At 42.8% G+C, this 11905-nt stretch overlaps 1 protein-coding gene across 1 annotated transcript in view; it reads left to right on the top strand.

Annotated features, from left to right (window-relative positions):
* The window catches only part of LOC133406315 (desmoplakin-A-like), a 35913-nt gene extending 28439 nt beyond the window's left edge, over positions 1-7474 (top strand). Inside the window, exon 24 of the mRNA XM_061683838.1 lies at positions 1538-7474. Coding sequence (XP_061539822.1) covers positions 1538-6988 — 5451 coding nt within the window. The 3' untranslated portion in view covers positions 6989-7474. The remainder of the gene's footprint in view (positions 1-1537) is intronic.
* The last annotated feature ends 4431 nt before the right edge of the window (positions 7475-11905 follow it).

Consider the following 11905-nt stretch of genomic DNA (forward strand, 5'->3'; position numbering starts at 1 on the left):
GACATTGTTTTAAACTTGATTTCATAAAGTAGTGAAAATGTATTCATCTTTGGTTTTGCAAAGCTTGTCACTTGTTGTCAAACAACAATCAATAGTTTAACAACGTTCAGTTTATCCTTTGCTGCCTAGTCCCATATTGTTTTTGGTATTTGTAGCAGGCATCAAATTCGGAATTATTGTATGTGTAGCGGCGCTGGACCTGCTCCATATGAAAAGTGCATTAAGATTGCTTTTGGTGTGAATTGGCACCATAAAAATTAAAAAAATAATTTAACTGAACTGAATTACAAAAGGGCGGCACGGTGGACGACTGGTTAGAGCGTGCGTCTGCCTCACAGTTCTGAGGACCGGGGTTCAATCCCCCGCCCCGGATGTGTGGAGTTTGTATGTTCTCCCCGTGCCTGCGTGGGTTTCCTCCCACATTCCAAAAACATGCGTGGTAGGTTGATTGAAGACTCTAAATTGCCATGGTGTTAATGTGTGCGACTGGTTGTTTGTTTGTATGTGCCATGCGATTGGCTGGCAACCAGTTCAGGGTGTACCCCGCCTCCTGCCCGATTACAACTGGGATAGGCTCTAGCACTCCCTTGCGAGGATAAGCGGCTCAGAAAATGGATGGATGGATGAATTACAGAAGGCACGGCGGGCGACTGGTTAGCACATCTGCCTCACAGTTCTGGGGACCGGGGTTTCTCCCCGTGTCTGGGTGGTTTTTTTCCCTAGGTACTCTGGTTTGTTCCCACATCTCGAAAACATGCATGGTTGATTAAATGAAGAATCTAAATTCTCCGTAGGTGTGAATGTGAGTGGGAATAGTCGTTTGTCTATATGTGCCCTGCGATTGGCTGGTGACCAGTTCAGGGTGTACCCTGCCTGCCCAGAATTAGCTGGGATAGGCTCCAGCAAACCTGCGAACCTAGTGAGGATAAAAAAAGAAAGAAAGAAACAGACAGAAAATTGATGGATGGATGGATGACTTACAAAAACCTTTTTAAAAATGTATTCTACCCATCACCCAGACTTTTGAAATCAGGAGTTGTTTATTTGTACGTTTAAATTAAGTGCATGACTTGTCATTCAAGCGTACTTGATGATAGTTGATCTATCCCTACCACTATTCAAAAAGATGTAGCTTGCAAACTTTTTCACTTTTGCTCATATTTCCTTTGCCCAGAGCTCCATAAATTGCTTATGACCAAGACATTTGAGTAATAATAAAATTATAACTTCATATGTGAGTAATGTTTGCCATTAGAAACAGACAGACTTGTCATAATTCGCATGTAATTATTTGATATTATGTGTTGTAATCATTATGTAAACTACAATGTGGTGTAACCAAAGCAAACTGGATTTGGGCAAAGGTCACATATTTTGAGTGTGTATTATTTATACAAATTTCTTTTCTTAAGATCAACTTCATAGGTTTTTTTTTGTCCATGTTTTGTGTAAATTCCTATTATGAATATTTTTAAACATGTCTGAATTGACTAATTATCAACCTCTTTTTTTCTTTTATCCCACTATTTTTCTACAGACATCCACCACAATACTATCACTGCAGTCGCAGTACAGTGAGACTTTGAAAGAGAGAGATGCTCTGCAGCTGAAACTCCAAATATCTGGGACAGACAAAGATCACCTTCAAAGGCTAGAGGAGGAAATCAGACACATTAAGCTGTCTCTTGAGTCAGAGCTACAAAATAAACAACGTCTTCAGGAGGAGAATGAGCGGGTGAAAAGAGATTTAAGTTACTGGAAAGGACAATATGAAAGTAAGCAGGGCCTTGTCAACCAATATGAAGCAGACAAGGAATATCTGGAAAGGGAAAAGACTACTTTGAAAAGTGAGATTGAGAGGCTTCTTAGGGAACTTAGTGAGCTTGAAAAAACATATAAAGGAAAGCTGTCAGTCCTCCAGAAAGAACTCACAGATTTGACTATTGTGAGACAAACTATGCAGGATGAGTTAAAGAAAACTAGAGAACCCCCAACCTTGGATCCCTCCACTGTCATTTTTGATGGTGTCCGCAAACCAATTACAGCAGCCCAATTGCTTGACTGTGGTATTTTGGATAAAGCAGCTTTTAACCAGCTCATTAGAGGGCAAAAGACTGTTCCTGATGCGTCTGTCGATATAAAAGTTAGTTTAAAAGGAACAGGGCCAATAGCAGGGCTGATAATTGAAAACCCACAGGGTGGGAGATTTATTTCTGGATTTCCCTGTAAAATAAGCCTCACTGAAGCAAAGAAAGAGCATCTTCTACCACCAGATGCTATTGATCTGCTGCTAGATGCTCAGGCAGCCACAGGCCACATCATTGATACCAGAACTAATCAAAAGCTAACAGTAGAGGAGGCAGTTGCCGCCGGAGTGGTAGACCCAAGAGATCAAGACAGACTTTTATCAGCACAGGCTGCTGCGGTTGGCTACAGGGATCCCATTGGAGTAAAGCCACTTTCAGTGTATGAGGCCTTGAAAAGAGGACTGCTTGACAAGAAAATTGGGCTACGTTTGCTGCAGGCCCAGGAGTGTGTTGGAGGCATACTAGAGCCAAATCTCAGTGTGTTCCTTCCCAAAGTCACAGCTATTAGTCGTAGTATTTTGGATGAAAACCTTTGCAATGCTCTGTCGCAGAATCCAAAGTGTTATATTGACCCAGACACTGATGAGGTTGTCAGTTATGAAGTTTTGAAGCAAAGATGCAAGACAGAGGCTCACACTGGTCTGCTACTGTTGCCAGTCACTGAGCGGAAAAACCCATCTAAACTGATTTTTGACGGTGTCCGTAAACCAGTCACAGCACAACAGCTGCATGATTGTGGAATCTTGGACAAAAAATCATTTAACCAATTAACAAAGGGACAAAAAACTGTCCCCCAATTGTCAGATGACAAGAAAGTATTTTTAAAGGGGAGAGGATCAATTGCTGGTGTATCAGTTGGATCTTTAGGTACTGTGTCTTTATCAGAAGCCAAAAAACACTTGCTGATGCACCCACATAGTGCAGATTTACTACTTGACGCACAGGCAGCAACAGGCCACATTGTTGACCCCAAGACCAATCAGAGATTCACAGTAGAGGAGGCATGTACCAGAGGACTGGTGGACATAAGAGATAGAGATCGGCTTCTGGCAGCAGAATCTGCTGCTGTAGGCTATCAGGATCCTAGCACGGCAAAACATCTTTCAGTCTTTGAAGCTGTGAAGAAAGGATTAATTGATAGGAAAACTGGCCTACGCCTGATGCAGGCCCAGGAGTCTGCTGGGGGAATTTTGGATCCAAATCTGAGTCTGTTCTTCCCCAAAGACATAGCTATGAATCGCAACCTTTTGGATGAAGATCTTTGTAAGGCGCTAAATCAAAGTACAGAGTGTTACCTTGACCCAGATACAGAGTGTGATGTCAGCTATGAGGCTTTAAAGAAAAAATGCAAAACCGACTTCAACACTGGTTTGATAATATTGCCAATTATTGAAAGAAAAGATCCTTCCAAACTGATGTTTGATGGTGTCCGCAAGTCTGTCTCAGCGAAGCAGTTGTTTGAGTGTGGAGTGCTTGATAAGCCTACATTCGACCAGTTAGTGAAAGGGGAGAAAACAGTATCTGAGGTGTCTGCTGAAAAGGTTGTCTATCTGAAGGGAACTGGGCCGATTGCTGGGGTTCAATCTAGGGATCAGGGAAAAATTTCCTTGTCAGAAGCCAAAAAACAAGGCATCTTGTCCCCTGAGACTGCAGATTTGCTTCTGGAAGCCCAGGCTGCCACAGGATATATAATTTCTGCCACCAACCATCAGAAGCTGACAGTAGAAGAGGCTTGTGCCGTAGGAGTAGTTGATATAAAAGACAAGGAAAGATTATTGGCTGCAGAGGGTGCTGCTGTTGGTTATAAAGATCCAAGTTCAACCAAGCCTTTGTCTGTCTATGAGGCAATGAAAAGGGGACTAATTAATTGGAAAACTGGTTTACGTTTCCTGCAAGCCCAAGAGTGTGTTGGAGGTATACTTGACCCAAATCTTAGTGTATTCCTTCCGAAAGACACAGCAATCAAGAGGAATTTATTAGATGAAGACCTCCGCAATTCTCTAAATCAGAGTCCTGCATACTACCTTAATCCTGAACCTGAACTTGATGTAAGTTACAGGGCTTTGAAACAAAGATGCATGACAGAGTCTCACACTGGTCTGCATCTTTTGCCAATTTTAGAAAAATTGGATCCCTCTAAGTTGATTTTTGACGGCGTCCGCAAGACAGTAACAGCACAACAAATGTTTGACTGTGGCATTTTGGACAAACCGACATTAAATCAACTAATCATGGGGGAGAAAACTGTGCTGGAGGTGTCTGTTGATAAGCATGTTTTCCTTAAAGGGACTGGTTTAATTGCTGGGGTTGCAGCTGGATCATTCAAAAAAATTTCCTTTAGTCAGGCCAAGAAACAAAGTATCATGTCCCCTGACTCTGCTGACTTGTTACTTGAAGCTCAGGCAGCCACAGGACACATCATAAACCCCCAGACCAATCAGAAATTGACCATTAAGGAAGCATGTGCTAGAGGCGTAGTCAGTAAGGAAGATGAATCAAAGTTGTTTGCCGCTGAAGCTGCTGCCATAGGTTACAGAGACCCAAATACTTCCCTGCTCTTGTCAGCTGGCCAGGCCATGAAAAAGGGACTGATTGACAAGGACACTGCTCTTCGCATACTTCAGGCTCAAGAGTCTGCAGGAGGTATTTTGGACCCTACCCTCAGTGTATACCTACCTAGAGACATTGCTATGGATCGGAATCTGATAGATGCAGACCTATACGAGGCACTCAGTCAGTATCCTGAATGCTATCTGGATCCAGACACCCAACTGCCAATTAGCTATCCGTCCCTGAAGAAAAGATGCAGCGCAGACATAAGCACGGGTCTTTTGCTTCTCCCAGAACCTAAAAAACCAACAACTGTCCAAGGACTTAGGAGCCAGGTCTCTGTCATAGATCTAATAGATGCAAACCTGCTGGAGCAATCTGATATTAATGAATTGAAACAAGGGAGACTGACAAGTCAGGACATTGAGTACCGCCTGCGCTCCTATTTGGGCATGTCCACCTGCATAGCAGGACTATTTGATGAAGCCAGTGATAGGGTGATGACATTTTATGAGGCCATGAAAGGTGGACTATTGCAACCTGAGCCCGCTTTAGAGCTTCTTGAAGCCCAGGCTGCCTCAGGTTTTATAGTCGATCCAGTGCACAATATTCACCTCACTGTTAGTGACGCTTATAACAAAGGACTATTTGGGGCAGAGTGTATGGACACCCTGCTATCAGCAGAAAAAGCGGTGACAGGTTACAAACTCCCTGGTACAGAAAAGTTCATCTCCCTTTTCCAGGCAATAAAGAGGGGACTTGTTGTGAAAGAACATGGCCTTCGTCTGCTAGAGGCCCAGCTTGCCACTGGCGGTATTATTGATCCTGAACACAGCCATCGGATTCATGTAAACGTGGCCTACAGCAAAGGATACTTAGATGAGGAAATGAATAAGCTCATGACTGATCCGGATGTTGCTTGTAAGTACTTCTTTGACCCTAATACAGAGGAAAACCTAACCTACCTGGAGCTTAAGAAACGTTGCGTTACTGATGGGAAGACTGGCCTAATACTTTTGCCAATTGTAGACAAGGAAAAGCAGGAGGCAACTATGAAAAACACCCTGAGAAAGAGGAGAGTAACAATTGTGGACCCTCGGACTAATAAAGAGATGACTGTACGTGAAGCATATAATAATGGATATATCGACTACAGCAGCTACCTGGAGCTGTCTCAGCAAGAGTGTGAGTGGGAAGAGATCACTATCACTGCTCCAGATGGTTCCAAACGTTTCGTTATCATTGACAGGAAGACTGGTAGAAAGTATGACATCAGTGAACTGCTTGAAAAAAGAGTCATTGATGACTCAGTTTTTGATCAATATCGCTCACGTATCATCACCTTAACACAGTTTGCCGATATCATCACTGAAAAAACTGAACATGGATTGCCACCAACAACGTCCACATCACAGGCTTCACTTCCAACTTCAGTGTCATCATCATCAACAGTAATATCAAAATCTTCCTCCCTCACAAAGACATCTACAACAATACCACCCACCATTAAAGAGCAAAGCTTTGGAAGCAGCAGTGGTTCTCAAAACTCATCTGACACCCTAAATCAAGTATCTAGTGTTTCTATCACCCAGGCCTCCCCTATTGAAAGTGTTTGTGAAAAGAATCCTGTGGGTGCCATATTTGATTCAGAGACTTTAGACAAAATATCCGTTATGGGGGCTCTAAATTGTGGTCTTGTTGATACTATTACTGCTCAGAGACTGCTGGAGGCCCAGGCGTGTACCGGAGGAATCATAAATCCAGAAAACGGGCGTCGGCTCAGCATCCAAGATGCTTCACGCCAAGGTATAATTAATGATGATATGGCTACTAAACTCAGGCCTGCCCAAAAAGCTTTTATTGGCTTTGATGATATGAAAACTGGAAAGAAAATGTCTGCTGCTGAAGCCATTAAGGAGATGTGGCTACCTTATGAGGCAGGCCAGAGGTTTATGGAGTTCCAATTTGTAACAGGAGGACTTTATGACCCAGAACTGGGTTGTAGACGAACCACAGCAGATGCTTTGAAAATGGGCTGGATTGATGGTAGCACTGCTATGAAACTTCAAGACATCAAAAACCACACAAAGAATTTAACATGCCCCAAGAGCAAATTGAAGATCTCTTATAAGGAGGCTCTTGACAGTTGTCTGGTGGAGGAGAGCACTGGTCTGAGAATGTTACCAGCATCATCCGTGTCCTCCATAGGAATAAGTAGTCCCTACAATTTTGCGTCTGCCCCAGGATCCATTACAGGCTCTAGAAGTGGCTCACGACAAAGTTCCCGAAGGAGCAGTTTGGATTTATCTTCACCAAATTTTACCCTATTGCCACAATCTATACATCATTGAAAAGCATTTTTAATGCCTTTTCAGAAAATCTCTGATCGGACATATCTTCACCAAATGTTACCAGATTACGACAATCTATATATCTATACCCCATTGTTACTGAGCAAGAAACTGGCACGATGTTGGCAGATATCTAATTATATGAACAACCACTTTATGAATGCCAATGTCCCACTTCTTTGTACTAACTACGTCTTTGCTGCAAAGACAGTGTAAAATATATTTTTTTAATTTGCTTTGGGAGCATAATAATGCTCTGATGGATTTATTCTGTATTAATTAGGGTACTCTTGTTTGTTTTTATTTCTGAGGAGGGCTGCAAAGTTAATTGCATGTAGCAGACTCCAGATTGTACAACTTTCGGGGATTTTGAACTTCAAGGTATCACTGTTAAGTACAACTAATTTTGTGCTGATTGTGTTTTTGTTTCTTCCAATTCACAACTTAAAGTTCTGTAATAGTTTAGAAATAAAAGCATTAACTTTTGGTTCTTTGTTTGTGTGAATTAATGGGTGTCCATATACTAATGGGCACTCTGCCTTAGTTGCCAATATTTAGCTCTAAAGATGTTACTTGATAGCAGCCCACCATCAGCTTATAGCACCTTTTTCAATAGTGCATGTTCATTACATAAGTGTGCCCAGTGTTGAGCAGTAGTGGTGTTACAAGTAGTACGGGACACTGGCATGTTAGCCAGATAGGCTAACAACAATGGCAGAAGAGTGCAGTCACGCCAGTAACAGACAAAAAAGTCTGTTACTGGCTATTTCCACAAACAGGAGGAAATAGACTTTTGTTTCACAAACGTGAGGGACAAGTGTGTGTGTCGGATCTGTGCCATGAGTCTGGCAGTTCAGCATTTCACAAGTTTATACAGCAACCTCTGTGGGAGGATCATTTAAGACCCTGTAAAGCAAAAATAAATGTCTCATAAATAGGACACACCACAGAGATTTGAATGATTTAAAAAGATCAGCCAGTGTATAAAATGGGGCTTCAAAATGGTGAAAATCAATGCCATTATCTCCACTCTCAAACACTGTCGGCTTGTTCATTGAACCCACGTCCCGCTCAACTGTTAACTGTCAATCAAATACTCAGGGCTGTAAAATGGATAAAGTAAAATCCAGGTTGGGGGGGTGTTCTCTCTCACACACGCACACGTGTATAAACAGGTGCGCGCGCACACACAAACACGCACACAAGTGTGAGTGCGACTGGTCTATATATATATATATATATATATATATATATATATATATATATATATATATATATATATGTCCAAGTGCGTTCTCCCTCCAGATCCATACTTCACATGGTGATGACACAAGATGCTGTATGCCTTCCCAGGTTCTTTAATCTTTCTAATATTTTAGTTTTAGGTATTCATTTCCGACTTTTTATTCCAGCCAGCGCCAATTCCCCGGATTCTTGATCCCGTTATCGTCATCAAGCTTCTTTACAATGTCGGTCTCGCCATCCTCTCTCTGTACTATGTCCCTCCGTGACACCGACATACTACAAACGTACTCATTTGAAAACTTGATAGCATACAATGAATTTATTTGTGCAGAAAAATCGCACCGATAAAATATAAATGGCGGACAATTTGCACCTTACCTGCCGTAATACGGTCTTCAATGCTGTAAATATGACGGTCACGATTACAGAACGTCAATGTCGACAGAGTACTACATTAACCCCCCCACCCCAAAGATTTACATAAATTATTTCTCTGCGAGGAAACTCTGCAGAATTCCGTGGATCCGCACTTTTCACAGTCCTGAATACTACTACTGTAGATAGTAGTGTATGAAAGCACTATGAAAATGATAGTAGCTGATGCATTGTAAAAACAAATTAGGACGCTCACCTTGGAGATTGAATCGTTACGGTGGACTATAGTCATAGAAAAACTTGCCAACTTGCACTCATTGGTGGGGACTTAATTTTACTGCTAACCGTTATTATTAATAATAATAACTTTATTTTTATAGCACCTTTAAAAACCCATGCAGACAGATTGGGAGGATGAAGCCTAGGGAAGAAGACAGTTGGCTCTGCCTCACTCACTAGTAGCAGCTTAACCATGAAGCCCTGTTGTCTCCAGTGAAAGTTTACAGAACTACAGTATCCGCACACTGAGAGGCCAAACCCGACTCAACTCTTGCGCAGTGTGCTGGACTCCGCAAATATGTTCATGAGTGGCCAATCATTCGACCACTGGTTTTACAGTAATTCAACACTTGAATCGCAGTTGCACGGCGTCGCAGTGTTGCAGATTGCAGCCAATCAAAATGCACGTTCACACACGCTAAAAATACATTTCCGGGTTTTAAGCGAGCTAGAAAAAAAAAGACGCTGCGCTGCCCCCAATCCATATACAGTACATTATAAAGTATACATTTGTTTTACAGCAATACAGTTATATTTATGATTTATAATGTACTTGTACCTGTGGATGAAAAAGTGAAGCTTTTGGCCAAAATGTATGGGGGCGGTACGTACCACATGGCTACATTCAAATGAATGGGAGCGAGCAAGACTCTTTCAAAATAGCCACAGTCTCACTTTTATTCTCCCGCACGTTCTCTTTCTGTACGGTCTGGTGACCTCAGTATTACGTCTCTGGTTTTTGCAGATGTTGTAGTTCTGTTGGCGTCATCAAGCCGTGACTTTCAGCTCTCACTGGAGCGGTTCAAGAGTGAAGCGGTGAAGTGAAAATCAACACCTTCAAATCCGACCCTGTGGTCCTCAGTCGGAAAAGGGAGGAGTGGCCTTTCCAGGTCGGGAATGAGATACTGCCCCTGCCTTTTCAAAACTGAGGGGAGAATAAAGCAGGAGATTGACAGGCAGATCAGTGCAACGTCAGCAGTGATGCGGACTCTGCATCGGTCAGTCTTGTTAAAGGAGCTGAACCAAAAGGCGAAGCTCTCGATTTACAGGTCGATCTACATTCCCACCCTCACCTATATGGTCATGACCAAATGAACAAGATCATACCAGTGGCCGAAATAAGTTCCCCCAGAATTGTGTACAAATTCTCCTTTAGAGATAGGGTGAGAAGCTCAGTCATCCGAGGGGCTCAGAGTAGAGCCGCTGCTGCTCCACATCAAGCGGAGCCAGATGAGGTGACTTGGGCATATGGTTAAGATGATACGTGCCTGATTTCAGGCACGTCCCACTGGGAGGAGTCCCAGGGGATGACCCAGGACACACCGGAGAGACCATGTCTCCCGGCTGGCATGGGAATCCCTCGGGGTCTCCCCGGAAGAGCTGGATGAAGTGGCTGGGGAGAGGGAAGTCTGCGCTTCCCTGCTTCAACTGGTGCTCCTTCGACCTGAGCTCTGATAAGAAGCAGTAAATGGATGCATGGAGAATAGGACACCTCAAGGGAGCATTGTTATTTTCTATTATGATTAATGATGTGCGGCACGGTGGCCGACTGGTTAGAACATCAGCCTCACAGTTCTGAGGACCCGGGTTCAATCCCCGGCCCCGCCTGTGTGGAGTTTGCATGTTCTCCCCGTGCCTGCGTAGGTTTTCTCCGGGCACTCCGGTTTCCTCCCACATAACAAAAACATGCATTAATTGGAGACTCTAAATTGCCCGTAGGCATGACTGTGAGTGCGAATGATTGTTTGTTTGTATGTGCCCTGCGATTGGCTGGCAACCAGTTCAGGGTGTACCCCGCCTACAAAAAATAATAATAATAATAATAAAATAAATCCAGGATTAAAGCATTAAGATTGTGTTCAGGGGCATTCAAAACAACAACAAGTGGAAATGGGAGAAATGCTGTTCAGAATGAGAAGGACACAGTCATCAGTCATATAGGGGTTAGGTTACAGGGTCATACTCACGATCATCCAACAAAGGACATCTTAAAGCCATGCTGGGAAAAGGAGAAAAATAAAATAAAAAGTTATGGGTGTACAACAACACACAGAAGAGTACAACTTAAAATAGATCAATTGGATGTCACACTAACAACAATACAGCCTTGGATAAGGGCTGATGCCAATGTACAACTCACACTCCTAGAAAAGAAAAATAAGAAAATAATACTTCAATTTGTTGATGTACAGGAATACATAGACGGTTATTACAGTTACAGTCTGTCAAAATATGCACAGATGCTTGAAAGAACATAAGTAACAAAGTAGGAGTGTCATTTATTATTCCAGAGTTTCAGATCAAAGCGGGGAAACAAATCAGCGAGGGGTTATCAGTACAGACAGGAGAAATGGTAGCCATTTTATTAGCAACACAGTGGGTAGAAGAGACAAGACCGTTGAGAACAGTAATTCATTCAGATTCCAGTGCTTACTAGTTTAAAACACAACCACTCAGACAACAGGCGAGATATTTACCATCCATCCATTTTTCGTACTGTTTATCCTCGTTAGGGTCGCGGGCGTGCTGGAGCCTAACCCAGCTGACTCTGGGCGAGAGGCGGGGTACACCCTGGACTGATAGAAACATAGAAACAAACAACCATTCGCACTCACAATCACGAGCAATTTACAGTTCTCAATTAACCTACCATGCATGTTTTTGGGAGATGGGAGGAAACTGGAGTATCTAGAGAAAACCCACGCAGGCATGGGGAAGAACATGCAAACTCCACACAGGCGAGGCCGGCTTTGGACCTCGGTCCTCAGAACTGTGAGGCAGATGCGTTAACCAGTTAAGCACTGTGCCTCCCTGCCAGTTATTTTAACGGAAATTAAACAAACATTGTACAGAATTCACATGATGGGAAATATAGTTTCATTTTCATGGGTATCTCTGCACATATGGGCATTGAGGAAATGAGCAGGCATACAAGGAGGCAAAGAAGGCTCCAAATTACATTAAAATTGACATGGGGGTACTGTATAGTGGAATGCAGGTGAAGGCAATGATGAAAAT

This window comes from Phycodurus eques, chromosome 8 (assembly GCF_024500275.1).
Source record: "Phycodurus eques isolate BA_2022a chromosome 8, UOR_Pequ_1.1, whole genome shotgun sequence".
Taxonomy (NCBI): domain Eukaryota; kingdom Metazoa; phylum Chordata; class Actinopteri; order Syngnathiformes; family Syngnathidae; genus Phycodurus; species Phycodurus eques.